The 19,679-nt window shown below is 40.5% G+C and overlaps 1 protein-coding gene across 1 annotated transcript in view; it reads left to right on the plus strand.

Moving 5' to 3' along the window:
• The window catches only part of LOC120739282 (cytosolic 5'-nucleotidase 1A-like), a gene marked incomplete at its 3' end in the record, with an annotated part of 85,495 nt that overhangs the window by 25,896 nt on the left and 39,920 nt on the right, over positions 1-19,679 (plus strand). Inside the window, exons 2-6 of the mRNA XM_040040996.1 lie at positions 5,015-5,110; positions 5,286-5,409; positions 5,858-5,986; positions 6,090-6,274; positions 6,516-6,812. Of these exons, the coding sequence (XP_039896930.1) occupies positions 5,015-5,110; positions 5,286-5,409; positions 5,858-5,986; positions 6,090-6,274; positions 6,516-6,812 (831 nt within the window). The remainder of the gene's footprint in view (positions 1-5,014; positions 5,111-5,285; positions 5,410-5,857; positions 5,987-6,089; positions 6,275-6,515; positions 6,813-19,679) is intronic.

The following is a 19,679-nucleotide window of genomic DNA, read 5'->3' on the forward strand; positions in this document are numbered from 1 at the left end:
TAGAAAGTTAGCACATACATGTAATTTTTCATTTCTTTATGTGTCCATCTATAGAACGCTGCATGTTATAGTGTAAATCTGCCTGTTCTCTGTCAGAAACCTGCCTGCAGAAAATGAACCTAAAGCATGTAATGCAAGGATGTCATCACTTTAGAGATGGAGAAAGCATAAAGTGACAATTATGAATCACTTAATATGATAAGGAGATTCTGCAGGTCATTAATCAATGTATAAAATTAAAATAAAATGTATTTTTAGTGACACAGGACACAAACATGGAAGCAAGATGTATAATTAGAATTATTTATAATAAATATTAATTAATTAGTGCAATTTCTTTAACCATAAAGAATAACTAAATCCTTCAGGACAATGTCACGTCAATGCACTGAACTCACTATGTTATCCACCTAACAGCCTCCACATGTTCTCACTGTAGTTTCCCCCTCATGAATGAATTTATGCTGCACTAATGTGAATGTTTGCAGGGAAATCAAATGCATTTCACTCGCAGTACTCGAGCTGACTTACCTTTGTTTGAATGACGACTTGTACGCGCTGACTCCACAGATAAGGTACGAAAACATGTCTGGCTACTTCAATAGTGGTTGGTCTTCAGGGTTTCTACTCCACAGCCGTATTTCATACGGTTCCACATTTCCAATGCACGCTATTTTCTGCAAGTACCGCCGCTTCGCCTCTGAACAAAATCGGTCTCTATACAGTCCATTCTCTTTTGAGCTGCTTTTAAGCATCTTGTCATCATCGTTCCAACACAGTGTGTTTGTTTTGATTCGCAGACCCCGAAAATGGTGCCGCGCTCCCACAATGCATTGCAGCGTGACGTCAACGCCAAAGCCCTATTCAAAGGCTGCTCGAAATGCGGCCCTCAAATGCATCCTTAATTTCCCTGAATTCACTGTACCAGTGCACCTGCACATGTGATGTGACAATAGAAGTGATTTGATTTGAGAGTTCAAACTCACTGCTGTAATTACGTATAATGATTAATATAATAACTATGATATTGGCCATATTATATTTACACTGACTTTAGTCTCATGAACAACATTAACTAATTGTTATTTACTAGCTAATCTTAAATGACTGTTCAGTACAGAAATGAAGCCCAACAATCATGTTTTACAGTCCTGTGGTCTCAGCCTTAGATACTTATTAAATCACACAGAGCTCATGTAGAAACAAACTAACAAACAAAATATGTTCTCCTTCATTTCTGTCAACCACACATTTCCAGCTATCATGGTTGCTAGACAACCTGGGCAGCGCGACGGAGGCTAGACCGTCCCATTTCACAAGCCTCGCACTTCCGGCCTTAGCGGTCTTTGAGTACGCGGCCCTTGAGGACCGTTGAGGCTGCGTACTTTAAGGCTGCAGACCCTGAATTGGGATACAGCCAGTGATTCGTTCAACTCGTTTGAGCTGTGAGCCAGGAGGGAGGGGGTGAGTGATTCAGCACAGCAAGGGAGGGGGTGAGTGAGTGAGTGAGTGATTCGCCTTACCCTATGATTCAGCCTAGCAAGGGAGGGGATGAGTAAGTCAGTGATTCGTTCAACTCGTATGAGCTGTGAGCCAGGAGGGAGGGGGTGAGTGAGTGAGTGATTCGCCTTACGCTATGATTCAGCACAGCAGGGGAGGGGGTGAGTAACTCAAATGTGCTGTTAGCATGCTAGCTGAGCGATGCTACTGTGAACTGAGGAGCTATTGTCTTGATGTCAGCTTCTACTCAGGGTTTTTTCTTCCAGTTCAGAGCAGAAATGTTTTTGTTAAGAAACTGGCTGTTGTTTTTTTTCCCCACAATTTTAATTATAAGCTAGATATATTTCTACTAATGGAATTAGTTTGCTAACAGCAACAGGGATGAGTCAGTGAGTCAGTTGCGCTTGTGAATCATGATTCACGAGTCAGTAAAGTGATTCTCGAGTATTGAACGATTCGTTTACAAATCGAACATCACTAATCAATACAAATGGCATGGCAACAGGGTCCAAAGGCTCCACAGGTTCTGCATCATGACGTAGCTTTTCTAGTTAGAATAAAAAGGAAGAACAGCAGTTCTGCAGTCAGCAAACAGAGGAAATTCAAGTTTATTTCTATCTTTAAGAAGCACGATGAGTGAGTGCAGAACTTCTACAGTAAGTCAGTTTTTAATGTATTAATATATGCTGGTGTGTGGCAATTATGTAGTAGTTTTAACAACTTAGTGAAAGCTATATGCTCTGCTGGTGGATGATGGTGTGCCATCCTTTGTGATTTTCTTTTCACTATGTCAGAAAGCTGTGCACTATTAACAAGAAAATATGTCTGTTATAGCAGTTTTAATGAATATTTCTATAACTTCGTCATCTTTTGAAATAAGGTATAAAATTGTGTTAAGTAATCAGTGAGAGTCAGTGAATTGTCTTCCTGTAACCGACACCAATTCAATTCAATTCAATTTCTTTATTGTCCCACAAGGGGAAATTAGTTTAGCAGCAGCCAGCTGCTGCAGTAATAATGTGAAACATGCTGTGGTACACTAACTGAGTTATTTAAACGTTGCATGAAAATCCTCTGCAGGATAAACAGGTTATTTTGCTACACTGTGATGGATTAAAAGGTCACAGTTATGTTACATCAAGTGTAGCACAGATTCATATGAATTTTTGCTGATGATGCTGAGATTCATTCTCTGAATTCCACCTTCATACCAACTGTATAGTGCCCAGTGTTGGGCAAGTTACTTTGAAAAAGTAATTATTTATAGTTACTAGTTACTTCTTCAAAAAAGTAAGTGAGTTCGTAACTGAGTTACAAGATTCTAAAAGTAATTAATTACTTGAAAAGTAACTATTGCGTTACTTAAAAAAATTGTTTAACTCTCTGGGGTCCAGGGTATAATTGGTCATTTTTTAATACATTTGATGTTTCCTCTACATTTCACTTTTAAAAATTATTTATTTGCCTTGTTTGGTATCATCCTTTTCAGCACAACCTCACGTGTCTGAATTTACAGTTATGTTTTCATTTTGACATACTGTATTAACACAATTGATCTAAAATAAGACAAAAAACATAAAATCCGAGTAGAAAAAGTTATATTTTTTACTGTAACAACCACAAATATGTTTATTGAATCATATTCATAACTTTAAATGCAAATATAAATTGTCAATTTTAAAATCAAATGCACAAGTTTTGCAAACAACAAAGTTATTTGCAGTTTCAATAAGATGCCACACAAATTATTTGTGCCACTCCAAAATAATAATTTCTGTCCACTATAAAGGACAACATTACAAGCCTGACAGCAGGAGGTGTCAGGCTCCTATTTTCTACCTGGAGACAGCAGTCGCCTCATTGTTCTGACACACAACACAAAACCATCCCCAACACTACACGCTAACTACAGAAGACAACACATTAACTACACACTCCAAACATGCTAAACGTCGCAAATCTCTCACATCTCAAAACTCGCTCTCTCTCTTTTTCTGCTGTCTTTCTCTCTCACCCTCTCTCGCCGTCACTCCTAAAACTTCCCCCTCTTCCTAAACAACCAAATGTCAAGTTGCCCATTTTTTTTGATTAGTTGACATGGTTCATTTTTCCACCAACACGAACGGGCTGTTTTTTGTTTTGTGTTTTTTATTTTTTGCTCATAAGCAGAGAGTGCTTGCTAGCGCTGTGCTCAGACAGTAAACATGACGAAACTATTGAGGAAAAAACACACATATATATTGTTTATCATGACTCTGGTTTTACGTGGCCTATCAACACAATTTAAAAACTGGTATATATCACCTTGTTGCTTTGTCATCTTAAAGTGGTCATGTGATTGGCTTACCACGACTACTTTATTCTTCCTCAGTCAAACAGCAGCACTCATGCGATTGTTTTGCCCCCTTAGCTCCAGGTGTTGTGCCAAAAAGTGATCGTGATTGCCGTCCGCAGAGCGCGCACAGCTGCGTAAAGCTGTAGCGCCCAGATTACTTATTTAATCTGATATAAGGTGCAGTAAGCTGAATACAGCTTCAGCCGTCTGTTTGTTGGAAAATATTAACGCGACCGCACCACATTTTCTTGTTAGTAACTGTAACTAACAGAAGGTTGAATGCTACATGAACAGTATAGAAACTTATACAAACTTACAAACACTGGTATCAGAGCTCAAATAGAATTCACCTATGAACTTTGGGGCCTTTTATACACTGCAGCACACTTACCCTGCAGCTGAGCCAGGAACCACACCTCTGCCACACACTCATCCGAGTTTGTGTGTTTTTCCGTCTGACCAGATGCAGCTTTCTGCAGCATCTTTTAAACATCCTTATACTCTGTGGCGGGACGTGGTCTGTGGTGCCACTACAGGGGCGGCACACACCTGAGCACCATCACAATCACACCTCGCCGACTTAAAAGCTGAACTAGGTCCTGCAGTGTTGTTGTTGTTGGTAATGTGTGTTTGTGAACGGCAAACGAGTGTTAACAACAAGATGCTGGAAGCACGAGCATGAAAGTATGCAGTGTGATGTTTAATTACTCATCACCACAATATATTTATGTGTTGAACAGAAATCATATCCTTTCTTGTCATTAAAAACCAATTCTGTAGGATGATTTTCACTAACTAACTCAGATTGATTCTCAGATTGATTGTTAGGAAAAATTGTGGGAAACAGAAAGAAAGTGGGAGAGTATAAAGAGTTATCACACCAGACCCAAGAGCAGAAGACAAAAGTGAATGGCAGCTGTGGCAACTCAGTGAATAAAATCCAGTCATTTTCATGAAGATCTTCTAGACAGAGAAAGATTTAAGGTTGAAAACTGATTCATAACAAGTTCCTACAAAAGTACAGATAAAGCATTAAATCAGCAAGCAAGAAGTGCAAATAGTGAGATAACATACTGTATGAGTGCAGAGGTCAAATAAGAAAATTGTTGACAATTTATTTTTAAACTATGCAAAAGAATGTCTTTATTGAATTGTGGGAAACATTTTTTTCTCCTTTAGCCTGAACCAGAGATCCCCGTCACCATTGCCATGTCTTCAGGACTCCTCTTCAAGCAAGAACAGCAGGGCTATGGCCCTGCCTTCAAATTTGTTGAGGTCATATATTATGAGGGGAAAAACACATACACAAAATTGCATGTAGTGGTTATGTGGAAGATGAGAATATACCACATAAGACAAAGCACCACAGAAACCTGCACACAAATACTGCACTCACACAGTTACTTAACATTCACTCGAATTTAATTTATCTTCCTTGTCCTGCTCTCAGGCTCTGAAGGCAGTCAATGCTGAACTCACAAACCATTACCCTGACAGTGAGGAGCTCTTTAAAGTCAAACTCATCAATGACAGCTCATCATCAGACTTTCTCAAGGATCGGATCTCTGAACACGGTGAGTTAATGACACCTCCAAACACACTTACTATTATTTCAAATACATGTGTCTTATGAGGAAACTTCTAAATTTTGAGAAAATGGATAAATGGAAACAATTAGACTGAGACTGAGACAATCTTTCCACTTCTAAGTGATTCTGATCAACTCTTGTTTACCCCAATACCCTTTCTAAATCATTCAGGCTTCATTTGTACAGCACTTTTCATGCCCTTCAAATTTTTAAATAGATTAATGACAGGCTTACAATAAGACAACAAAAACACTAAAACAGAATCTTATAAAGTAGAATACACTTGAAAGTGTAAGTACTCTAAAAGCAAGTCAATACAAAAATAATAGATAGTAAGTAATAGTAACACTATTGCTAACACTACTCTGATGAATCTAAACAGTTTTGGTAAATCAGATTGTCCAGCAGCCTTTTCATTCCTTCTTGTTTGCAGGGCTGGAAGAACTTATCACTCTGTTACCTGTGACTGAAGATCAACTTGTGAATGAGTTAAAAAACAACAACACCCACCTGTACCTGTCTGATGAACCAGGGTTGAAGGTTCAGGAAGCTTTGAATGAAGGTAAAAGTGTTAAATGTGGTGCTAATTTTAAGACAAAGTGCAGTTTCTGCTGTTGTACTTTAATGACTCTGTGTGTTACTGTGAATGAATGTCCCTGCATCAGGTGTAGCAGCTGCTATCATGTTCACCCCAACAAACATCATCACAGAGTCTGAGAATCAGCTGCGTGTTGCCTTTGATGGCGACGCTGTCCTCTTCTCTAATGAGTCAGAGCTCGTGTTCAAGAGTGGTGGACTACAAGAATACTTGAAGAATGAGGAGCAAAATGTTGAAAATACAATGAATGGGGTATGATAGTAACACATTTTACCTTCTTGTCATATTTTATAACACCTCATTTAATTATATGATAGTTATGTTGTCCTTTTGCGATGTCATAAACAACATATATTTAATCAAAGAAAAGAAAATGTCTGTTAGATTACATTCAAATAGACTGATATCAACTAAATTATCCAAATGCACTTTCCTGCTTTGACCAGATTGTCATGTGTTGAGTCTCTGCTCTTCTTCTCTTTTCTTTATTCAGGGACCATTCAGAGGATTCTTGAAGGTTTTAATAAAACTGCAGGAAAAGTTGCATAATAGAGGCCTGTGCAAGAAGTGTCCCATTCGTACCTACCTGGTGACATCTCGAGGGACAGGCTGTGATGGCTACAGAGCTTTAAACACTCTGCACACCTGGGGTCTGGAGCTTGATGAAGCTGTGTTTGTGGGAGGGGCTGACAAAGGTCCTGCACTACAGAGCATCAAGCCTCACATCTTCTTTGATGACCAGCAGATTCACGTCGCTATTGCATTGTCGGTCGGCACAGTGGCATGCTGGGTGCCCTCACCAAACTAACAATAAATAGCAATCCATTGATTGGATTTTATAACTGCTGGAAATATGTGAACTTGAAAAGTATGTTTCCATAATGCTTCATAAATGCAAATAAATTAACAAGCAAACATCTTTATCTCATCTGTGGTCTGTTGTGTTTTTTTCTGCAGTATCACTGTTTTTGTAAATTTTTAATTCTATCAAATGCTTCTTAGTAAATCAGCTGTTTGTGAAAATCAGCTGATGGTTTTCTTTTCACTTTTGAGTGAAAAGCAACAACTGAATCAGCAGATCAGACAGGCATGGCAGAAGTGATGAAAGCATTTTTTGTGACATTATGTTCATAAAAAATATTGTGTTATTATATTATGTAAAAAAAAAAAAAGTCTGAACTATGTGAAAGAGCTGCAATAGTAGACTTGGATTTCCTCACACAGAAACAATCTTTCAGGATGTAGATTTAAAGTATTATTATTGAAATATGTTCTTTTAATCAAAAGAGAGATGAGTAAGTAAGGTTTATTTATTAAGCACTTTTCATAGACAAGCAGTCACAAAGCACTGTACAGAAAGGGCTTAAATAAACAGAACTTCAGGTACTCAGTCAGACAATACAGACAATAAAGACAATACAAAAGGTCAAATGTAAATTAAAGTTTAAGATTTAAAATGTTAAAAACAGCCTGTCTATTACAGTGGCTGTGATCAGAGTTAAGTTACATCAGGTATAGTAGAGATGAATTCCACCTTCACACCAACTTTATAGTTTCTAGTATAAAGACATAAACAGGCATAAACAAATAAAAAGGCATTAACAGTATAGAGGATGGAAATTTGCAACAACAACTCATGAAAGTACAGAATGTCTGTACCTTTGCAACCTCTGAAGATTTCGTGCTTCGATGAGACAGATTGGATTGTGGATTGTTGATCTGCAGGACTGGTACCCCTATACAGGAAATCTGATTCAGCTCTTTTATTGAGAATGTTCTAATCTCTGATCCTATGATGAGTCTTACCCAGCAGGTAGCAGAGTTTAGATTGAGCTGGTGGTGAGTGATGAACTCACCCAGTACTTACGTCCCTGTAGTCCAAGTGTCTCCCCTGCTTTCCCTCATATGATAAACCCTGAGAGGCACTGTAGGTCAGATCTTATCAGTCACACCGGTTAGCAGTTGCTCCCGTCTCAATTGTTGCACTTGGGATGATTTAAACAGCAGGCCTCAAGGGAGTCTTCATTTTAACTGTAAACCAAAAGAGAGGAAAAACTAAGGAGATGCCAGTTATGTTCAGTTCTGACTGCACCCTTAAACCCGACTATCAGTCATTCATCTTTAAGAACTTGTACACAAAATCATGCCTTGTCCTTGTAACCATGTATTGATCACAGTTAGCCGTACTAATGATACACATGAGGTTTAAAGCTTTGCACCATAATACATAATTTTAATATAAATGTATGAACATAATGAACATAATGAAAACACAACACAATCGTGAAAAACAAGTTTGACAGAATAATAAGACTTTCAGTTTTGGCATGAAGCAAATATATGAATTCTTCATGATTTTCAGCTGATGAAACTCTCCAACCATCCCACTGCTGCTCCAGCACCAGCTGTAACTGACAGACCAGCTGCACCTGCAGCACCATTAGACAAAGAAGCTGAGAAATGCTTATGCTTTGTGCCTAATAAGTAAATATCACTTCAGTCCTGCTGATATCACAGTGTAGTGAATCATTATCATCATCATTATTCACAGTTATCTTTATCATTGATGATGTCATTGTTGTATTTGTTATTATAATGAGACAGCATAGTGTAATTATCTAATCAAAGTTTGTGATATTTTGATGAACTCTTTCTTTTTTTTCTTTTGTTGCAAGTTGCAATCCTAATGAAATATCTAATTATTAATTTACCTGCTGACTGTAAAACAGCCACCAGGCTGCCACTCCTCCTCCATTAGCAGCTGCACTCACTGGGGTCCATGTTTTGATCTGCTCTGCGTCTGCTCTGAAATGGGCTGATTTTTGTAGCAAGCAAGGTTTCATTTCCTCAGAAACAAAACTTTATGTTGAGAACTGAACAACAGAGGGCGACAGAGAACAACACAAACTGTTGAGTGAATTCTGTTTTTTTGTGTTTCATATCTTTTCTTATATTGATAAATGTGGTGATGTTAGTAGTATTTATGAATGAGTCACATGTATAATATAAAGAAACCAGTATGTTTGTGGCAGCTTATTTTATTTTATGAATGTTCTTCATAAAATAAAATAAAAATGCGTTGAATTCATTCATGAGAGATTTGCATTAGATGAAATGCCAGTTCATCATTCGCAGCAGTTTAAATGTCGGAAATCAGTTTTTGGCAGACCATCTATTTTTAACCAGATGGCAAGATATCACTTTGTTATCCGTAGATAAAAATGCAGTGAAAAATAAAATCCAAATAATTTATGCTTACAGGTAAAATTTGTATCATGTACGACACTCAGTGTGTCCAACTTTGTGTTTTCACTTCTCGCTTTGTGACATTTTGATGAGTAATGATGCAGGAAAATGCTCTGTCCTCCTTATTTTGGACCTCACATCGCCTTTTGACACTGTTGACCACCACATCCTCCTTGAAAGGCCCAAAACACTTGGTTGGTGTATCTGGAACTGCCTTAGAGTGGTTCTCCTCATATCAACATCGCTGATCCTTTTCTGTGGTGGTCTCTGATTTTAGGTCATCCTGTACGTCCCTTACTTGTGGTATCACTCAGCGTTTGGTTTTGGGGCCTTTATTGTTTTTAATATATCTTCTCCCCCTCCAGCTTATAATGGGCTCTTTTGAGGGCATTTCGTATCACTGTTATGCTTATGATATTCAGTTGTACATCTCTTTAAAGCCCCATGATTTAGCTAAGTTTCAGCTTCTGAAAGACTGCTTAAATTCTATCAAACAGTGGATGGCTGCATATTTCCTCCAACTCAATGAAGGGGAAACTGAAGTCCTCGTATGCACTCCGGACAGATTTTTATCCCAGATAGTAAAAGCTCTCAGTGTGTGTTAAATCCTCTATCAGGAATGTAGGTGTCACTTTTGATTCAACTCTTACATTGGATGGGCATGTGAATTCTCTGGTTTGGTCTTGTTTTTATCATTTAAGAAATGTGGCTAAGTTAAGCCCTATTTTATCTCGGTCTGAACTGTAGATTGCTATACATGTATTTATTTCCTCATGCTTGGACTATTGTAATTCACTGTTTATGTGTCTAAGCAAAGGTGATCTGGGTCGTCTGCAGGTTGTGCAAAACGCTGCAGCTAGGCTTTTGACAAAATCCTCTAAGTATTCTCATGTGACACCATTGCTATCTCAGCTACACTGGCTTCCTGTTAAATTTATAGTACATTAAGATCCTGGTCTTGACTTTTAGAGCTTTGCATGGACTGGCACCACCCTACATCTCCAATCTGCTACAGCCCTATGTCCCTAGCAGGTCCCTGAGGTCATCTGATCAGGGCTTACTTGCTATGAAACAGACTAAGATGAGAACTAAGGGCGATAGAGCTTTTGCCACTGTGGGCCCTAGGTTGTGGAACTCTCTCCCCCAAACCTTAAGAACTGTGGACTCAGTAGTTGTTTTTAAAAAACAACTCAAAACTGCTTTTGATTAATATTTGCCTGTTTTATATTGTGTGTTTTACCTTTTAATTATTTGTTATCTTATGTGCAGCACTTTGTGACTCTGTCTAGAAAGGTGCTATATAAATAAAAAAATATTATTATTCATTTATTTTATTTGGTGTTTGCTTTATTTCTGCCAGTTAGAAAGCAAATTAGCCAGCCTTGGGACTCAATTACATAAAAATAATGATCCATGTCTTAGTATTTTCAGATAAAAGATAAATAATAGAATAATAAAATATAAACATAATAATAAAAAATAACCAGAACACGACTTTAAAATGCTTTTCATTATTAGGGCTTTATTCAAAGTTGTACAAGTTGACAGAAAAAAAATTCCTTATTTCGATGAGTTAGTGAACAATTGATCGGCCGTCTTGTAATACAACATTCATCCTCTTTATTGCACGAGGGTGTAACTATCAATAACCTCGCATCTACCAGCCATTCCTTTTTACAACCTACTTATCACCACACTGTGTTTATGAGCTAAAAGAAAAAAAATAATTTCTTTCTTTCTTACTAAAACTTATCTGAAGCACAATTTTCACAAACTCTGATGATATACAGTATCAACCCTGGCAGCTTTTGTTCTGAGACAGCTGTAATCTCCATATTTTGACTTTGTTGTCAAATGATCTATGATATTTTTCCATATGTGACCCTAAACCAATTTCGTATTATCCTCACTGCACGCACAGTCAAAAATAAAGATTCCTGAGTAATTTCTGGGAAAATAATTATTTAGTTTTTTACCTGCTGGCTGCAAACAGCCACCACACTACCTGCTGCCATTCCTCCCCTTGGCCACAAGCGCTGCAGACATCCAGCTTGCAGCGTAGGAACCAGCTGCTATTCCAGCTGAGGTGAAACCTACAGCTCCCAGGACAATAGGAGCAGAGACCGCTGCTCCACCTGACAACAGGAAGAAACACCTGGTTACTGATCATCAGGATGCTTCAAAATGAATACATGTCTTGATATGGATGACTTTACCTGTGAGTTTTAGACATAAAAAAAATAAAAATAAAAAGCCCAGTAGCGGTTTTGATACAGGCGAGACGGAGTGTTCGCCCAGGGCGCCAAACAGGCTAGGACCGCCACTGGCTAAGCTGTCCACTGAAAACACAAGAAAGAAAAACAAAGCATCTTACCACAGCTCAACAGGAAATATTAAAACATTTTCTGTGACGCTAGAATTGTAAATCTTATATGATTAGAGATGATTTAAAAAAAAGCAGCTGTACTCACACAGATCCATTGTTGCACTCAGGATCAGGAGCCTAAGCCTGGACTGTGTTGGACGACTGGACTTATATAGGAGTGTGAGGATCGGCTGTTTTCCCGGAAAATGGAACTTTTAGAGTGGGGTCACTGGGTCTGCGAAATAAATAAACTTTCTTTAGTCATCATGGAACAAGTGATTGTGAGGTTGGACCTCAGGGGGTTTGATATATTTATTTATTTTATGTTATCTTTATTATGGATTTCACACACAGGTTATTTCAAGGGTTTTTCTTTCTGTTTTAATCCTTATGTTGAATCACTTGCTTAAAATGAAAACAAATAAGAACAACTTATTATAGTGTGGCGAGCTCAGACAAGGAGGAGACAGATGTAGCGTTTGGTCTTGCTTCCCGCAGGGTTAGCCAGGGAGCACAGCCGTTTATTTGCATTCAACAGGAGAACACTGCCGCTAGCCCAACTGCTCAGCGCAGCACTAGCATAACCACAGCAACAAAAAGGCACTCTCTCCACCCAGAAACACACAGTCGCAGAGAGAGAGAGCGTCACCTGTAACCATGGCAACATAATGCCATTAGGAATGAATCTGTGCCAATGGTGGGCAGGAGGTCAAGGTGGACAGCTCTAGTGGTGAGGCATTGAAAATGATGCCCTACGTTTCCCCCTCGTAGTATCCAGTAGCGCCTCCTATCTTCTGCAAAAACTCTCTCTGCTCCAGGATGGCATAAGGCTTCATCCGTGTCTTTGATAGTAATAGAATAAACAGCATCACAATGATATATGGGAATATGACAGTAAATACTAAATATTAAACATTATTGTGCAGCACGTAAGATCGACAGCACACAGTGTGCTTTGAGGTAGGAGCCAAAAAGGGTGTAGTTTGCGTGGTTGAGCACCCGTGTGTACACCTGTGAGCATGGACGCGCTTGTATTTAAAAGGTTCCTTCATGTAATGATCTGCTAGAGGGTGTGGGGGCCACACCCCCGTCCTCCAGGGCATGAAGCAGGTATAGAGAAGATGAAGACTCCAGACATCCATAGGCCCCCAGAACACAAGAGACCAAGGAAGACCAACAGAGGGGCAGCCGCGCCACTGTCCCAGAAAGAGCTGAGGAGAGCCCCAGATGAGGGCTCACTCAGCAGCCGCAGAGCAGAAGCCAGGGGGGGGTTGCAGTGACGCGCCCGTGAGCTCCGCCGGCAGCCAGCTGCGCCTGAGTGACCGGGCCCCAGGCCGAGAGGCCGGGGGCACCCCACCTCCGGAGTGGCCCGAGCGAGCCCCAGGCTCCAGGCCCCGATAAGCGGCCGCCAAGGAGTGAGCCCATCCCCGGACACAAAGAACCACCAATGCACCGATATCCGAGGGAGTCCGCCACCGGCAGGGGAAGTGGTGGTAGGGGGAGATAGGCCTCCATACCTTAGAGGGCCTGAGATGTCCCCAGAGAGGTGACGTCTGATACCCAACCTGACATATAGACACAGAAATACAGGCACACACAGATACAAACATCCATTCCCACCCTCATGCTCTCATATGCACTTACTCCACACTCAACCAACATGGAGACAGACGTAAAGAGACGCTGTACACACGATCACACTCCCCAAGCGTACTCTAAGAACCGGGTCTAGGTACCCTTGCCCCTGGAGGGGGGAACCGCACCCATACCCAGGTGGTGTTACCCTTTTCCCTGCAGTGGGGAGAGGCAGACCGCCCCGACTCCGCAGCAGCAGGGAGGCCCCACACTCCAGACCGCAGTCGGACGGCCAACTCCTCCTCCTGGCCCCCCGCTCCAGCAGGTCGCAGAGAACGGGGTTGTGTGAAGACTCCAAGCCTCCCTCCACCCGCTCATTGTAGTGTTGATGCATGTGTGTTCTAAGGTGCCTTTAAAACCCAGGAGGGCATGGAGCTACCTGCCAGAGAGCAGCAGGTAAGCACATGGTCCCTCCTGAAAGCCCTCAATGTCTACGTGTATTTAACATTGAGAGGTGGGCAACGACGCCAGGGGTGGGGTGTACACCCTGATGGTAATTTGGATTCCGTGTAGCGTGCCCACCCCCAAGATCCTATATGTATGTGTAATGAGAGTGTGAATAATGTGAATGTCTAAGTTGTGGGATAAAATTGAGGCACAGGCAGCCAGAAGGGGACAAAGGGGGGGATGCCTCCTCTGCACCCTGGTGATACACCTTTACCCCAAGGCCCTGCATGTGTGGGTGATTGTGGTGGAGCGGGAAGAGGGAGGCAGCTGGAGATGGGGAGGGAAGGAAGGGAGGGGCAAGTGACCCCTTCCTGGGGCCAGCTCCCCTGCTGACCCCAGTAGGCACCCCCATACTCTGCAATACGCCAGGGAAAGGGGGGCCCAGGCCCATCCGGACCGGGGCCCAGAACAGCAGCGCCGCCCGGCCCCACAGAGCCCGGGACAGCCCACCCAACCCCACCACAGAGAAAACTGCACCCACCCCATCATCCACTCATCTTCCAGACTACATAAGACAATAGACACCCAGGCTGAGATCTTCCTCCACCTCTCCTGTACCTCCCCCTCCTGCAGAGAGAGTTCCTGAGGAGAGGAAAGCTCCTGCAAGATGTGACAACCTCCCTCACCAGTTGAAGAGCCCCCCCAGGTGGCTCGACGCACCGGCGGCACCCTGCGCCAGGGCTCATTTGTGTTTCTCTATTAATCACAGCAAAACTGTGATTAATAGTTAAACACTATTGTTGAGGGGGCACAGGCAGGACTCGGCACGCACACACACATTTTAAAACTTTTAAATATTAAGAAAATACTATATATATTTAAAAAAAATACGATATTAAAAATATTAACTAAATTAATATTAAAATATTATATTTAAATAATAATAATTGTTATATTAAAATATTATATTAAAAAACAATACTCAACAACAGGCACTTTTGGCACCCATCAGGGAAGGGGTGGGTGCTCAAGCCCCCCCCTCTGCACATGCCTGTCACACAGCACTGTGCTGTTTCCTAATAATGCAAGAAGGAATTTACTCTTAAGCAAACAAAACATACAACAAAAGGAGAAACAGGTCATTCAAACTAACCTGCCCTGACAAATTGAATGTACAGAATTGTTTTGAGGTAAGAAAGAAAAGGCCCTGGTCCTTTATTCATTTGATTCGTGAATGTAAAGGAGGACTATTCATGGGCGAGACTTCATCACATTCCTTTGCTGTTGTCACTGCAGTCGTGTGACATCACAATTATGTCTGAACAACTACCAGAAGTTACAAAGTGCTTCAAAAATAGAAATAGTGCAAATGTAAATAGAACAAGTAGGATAAAAAATAAATAATAAATAAACAAAAGCAATAAAAAACATAACTACATTTCAAACATTCATAAAAGCTTTAATTTGTTTTTTTAAACGTATTAAGAAGCGATTTGTAAGGCAATAGTGAAGTTTCTGCTCAGACCTCCATGAACTGTTCCATGAAAGAAAAAGACACTTTGGTCTTGCCTGTCCAAACAACATTGTTCCAGAAGTTTTGTGGGTTGTTTAGATGAAAATGATACCAGCTTCAAAAAAATGCATTTAAAATTGGCCCAGTTAGATGTTAATGTGTGTTCTTATGGTGTGTTATAGTGACTGCTGTGTGACCTGCTGCAGGAGCAGGTACGCAGTTCATTTGATCTAAATTGACTGACTGTTGGCTGAAACACCTGACCGCCCCTCCCCCCCTCCTTTCTTTGGGCCTTATCTACTTTCCACTATAAACATGCCCCTTTCACTATCATTCCCAACACGTAACATACCGACGATTTGTCAAGCCCCTAGGCATCTCATAGTAAACGCCTCACCCTTATGAAACGCTGTGGGTTCTCAATTGAATCCAATAGAATGCCACTCAAGGCTCGAGCCATCCATTCCAGCCCTAATCATAACGTTAACCCTCACCTTAACTACATCACATAGTGTTTTCCAAAGTGATTCAGGATCAGAACATAAAACATTTACATGTAAAGATTCATTCCAACTGGCTCTCATGCCTCTGAACAGGTAACATATCGATGATTTGCAACATTCGTCAGTATGTTACGCATTAGGATGAGAACGTGTAGCAGTTGCCGAGAGTCACCAAGAGGCTGCGCTTTCATCAAAAGAATTTGACTTGGATAGTTAGCTATGAATGTTATAGATGATTTTCTCAGTATAATTGTAAGGCCTTTACCTTATAATATATAGAACACTTAGGGCATTGTTTTGATTTGGCGCCATATAAGTAAAACTGATAGTTAGCTTTCATTCTTAAGCCTCTTTGTAATAATGTGAATTATTGTTTACAGGCTGAGTTGTGTTGCACGGTAGGCTGTGTTGCTACATGGACGTTTTAGAGTGTGACACAAGGAAATGAGTGCGTCAGAAAGTTAGGCAAGCATCACTTTCTGTCTGGCTTGTTCGGTGTGCACAACCTGTATTTTATTTGCTGCAAGCATATATGTATTAGGGGTGCAACGATATTCGTATCGATATTGAACCGTTCGATACAGTGCTTTCGGTTCGGTACGCATATGTATCGAACAATACAACATTTGTAATTTATTTTATCAATTTTCCTTCTGACGATGCTGTCTGTGTTGAGCGCTCAGTGAATCTGTGTTCGACTACTCCGCCTAGGCTGCACTGTCGAGCGCAGATCCACTGAGCGCTCAACACAGACAGCATAGTCAGAAGGAAGAGCGCAGGGCAAGCTAGCGAGACAGAAGTTAAGCTCTACTTGCAACATTCAGATCTGGCGTTTGGAATTATTTTGGTTTTCATGTGACGTATGACCGTGAAGGTAAGCGAGTCATGGACTAAAGTAAAACAGTATGTTGGATGTGCCATGCAATGCTCAATTACATTGGTGTGAACTAGTGTGTTAGCGCAGTTAGCTCGTTAACGTGTTTGCCGTGTAGCCCCATGCACGGAGCGATCGGCGGTAGCTCGTTAACGGAGATTTGCCGTGTTGTGGCGTTAAGGTCATTTCAACGAGATTAACCTGAAAGCACTAGTGGAACACAACGAATATGACTGCACATTTACGCCGACATCATCCTAGTGCAAAGACAAAAACAACAAGCATGCTACTAACTTTAGCCGAGTCATTTAGACAGCTGTTAGCACATGATTCTCCTTATGCTGCTGAGAATATAGCCCAGAAGAAGCGGATAGTATAGCTTTTATTTTGGAAAGAGCCATTTCTCTGTAATAAACTCTCTTTTCCAAAGATGAGTGATTCCTCAATCAGATACAGGGCTTGCAATATCGCTAGCCCGACGTCCCGGAGCTAGCGATTTTTTCAGTCGGGCTACCAAAATCTATCTCTTCCCTGCCCGTCGGGCTATTGTAGGAAAAATATATGTCAATGCTTTTGCATTCTTTCAGAAATGTAGCTGGGTAATTATGTCATTGGCATCGGTGAGCCACTGTCAATATGTGACATATTGAAGTCGCGTTTGAATTTGCGCTTGTTTTTTTGCTTTCACTTTGCAATCGTGCGAACTGTGTATAGAGAGCGACAGCACTGATCTGTGAGTGATGATAATTTGTGCACCAATTCCTCTGACATCGTCTTATTAATCGTTAGCTTACTATGCAAACATGACAAGTGAAATCTCCCGCAGCAAGCTTAAACATGTGAGAGGTTGATCGCGCAGAGAATCGCTGAGCTTATGTGAGTGAGCGTGTAAAAGCATTTCAGTTCTGCTGAGCCAAATAAGACAGGTCAGGGTGAAGAAGTGACAGCCAAAGAAAAGCTTACCACAAAACGGAGAAGTTATGACAAATCAGACTATAAGGCAAAAAGAAAGTGCCAGCTTTATGTTTTCATGGACACAAAGAATTTCTGTGGCTGCAATATGATGAGCTAAATAACCAGGGCTGCACATAAGTGGTCCACAGGTGCGCATTCGCTGTCAAAATAAAAAACATGCACAAGGGTTAGGGTTAAATTTAAAAACTGTACTTTTGAGTTAAAATATATATTTATAATTTTAATAAATGACAAATTAAAAAGGCATGAACATTTTTTTTGTATCGAAAAAATATCGAACCGTGACACCAAAGTATCGAACCGAACCGAACCGTGAATTTTGTGTATCGTTGCACCCCTAATATGTATATCAATATTTTATAGAAAGACCAACGTTATGATTTTGTCATAATCATAGAATCCCAGAATAAATTTAAAAGGTATAAATGTAAGCCTGTAAATGAATAGGCATGTCCCAAAACCTAGGCCGCATCCTTCGGAGGCCACATTTGAAGGCCAATTACGTCACAGCCAGGCAACGAAGGCTGTCCCAATTCGAAAGCTGCTCCAAATCCAGCCGACAAATGCGTCCTTCTTTTCGCTGAATTTGAAGGATGGGTTGGGTCTATCCTTCGTGGCCCAACCTATCCCAGAATTCACAGCCAATTCCAGTTTCCAACAATGAGGGCAGCTACTTTGTTTTAATATTACTCTTTCTGGGTCACAAGATAAACTTTTAACATATTTTCAAGCAAGAATGTAGCTGTGTAAACTTCACATATCTGCTTGGTTTATCAAGACATCACATCTTTGCAAAAGTGCTCTGACATTTTCAGAGACATCTGTTACCCACCAGCCTGATACCTAACCGGGAGGTCGACGCTCACTCGCAAGCAAGGAGCAGACGGCCGAGTTTATTAAACTCCACGAGACAGCTAGTGATGCAAATCTGAAGGCTAGACCGTCCCATTTCACATCCTCGCACTTTTGGCCTTCTTGTTCTTTGAAGGACCCGGCCCACGTAGACTGCGAAGGCCGGGTCTTCCAAAGGATGCAGCCTATGAATTGGGACCAGTGTTGGGCAAGTTACTTTGAAAAAGTAATTAATTATAGTTACTAGTTACTTCTTCAAAAAAGTAACTGAGTTCGTAACTGAGTTACAAGATTCTAAAAGTAATTAATTACTTGAAAACTAATTATTGCGTTATTTTTTTTAAAAAGTAACCCTCTGGGGTCCAGGGTATAATTGGCCATTTTTAACAACTTTTGATGTTTCCTCTACATTTCACCTTTAAAAATTATTTATTTGCCTTGTTTGGTATCATCCTTTTCAGCACAACCTCACGTGTCTGAATTTACAGTTATGTTTTCATTTTGACATACTGTATTAACACAATTGATCTAAAATCAGACAAAAAACATAACATCCGAGTAGAAAAAGTTATATTTTTTACTGCAACAACCACAAAACATGTTTACTGAATCATATTTCATAACTTTAAATGCAAATATAAATTGCCAATTTTAAAATCATATGCACGAGTTTTGCAAACAAAGTTATTTGCCGCCATTTACCCTTTTTTAAATAACCATTTCAAACTATTTAGAGAACAATCAGCTGTTCTGCATTCAATAAGATGCCAAACAAATTATTTGTGCCACTCCAAATATTTCTGTCCACTATAAAGGAGAACATCACAGCCTGATACCTGGAGACAGCATTCACCTCATTGTTCTGACACACAACACAAAACTACACACTCCAAACACGCTAAACGTCACAAATCTCTCACATCTCAAAACTCTCTCTCTTTTTCTGCTGTCTCTCTCTCTCTCACCATCACTCCTAAAACTTCCCCCTCTTTCTAAACACCCAAATGTCATGTTGCCATATAATTTTTTGATTGGTGCATTTTTCCACCAACACGAAAGGGGTGTTTTTTGGGGGCGTTTTTTGGTCATAGGCAGAGAGTGCTTGCTAGCGCTGTCCTCAGACAGTAAACGTGACGAAACTATTGAGGAAAAAACGCTGCGTATATATTGCTTATCATGACTTTTACGTGGCCTATCAACACAATTTAAAAACTGGCACCTTGTTGCTTTGTCATCTTGAAGTGGTCGTGTGATTGGCTTACCAACAACGATTTATTCTTCCGCAGCCAAACAGCAGCACTCATAGC

This window comes from Simochromis diagramma, unplaced genomic scaffold, assembly GCF_900408965.1.
Source record: "Simochromis diagramma unplaced genomic scaffold, fSimDia1.1 OVJJ01000741.1, whole genome shotgun sequence".
Lineage (NCBI taxonomy): Eukaryota > Metazoa > Chordata > Actinopteri > Cichliformes > Cichlidae > Simochromis > Simochromis diagramma.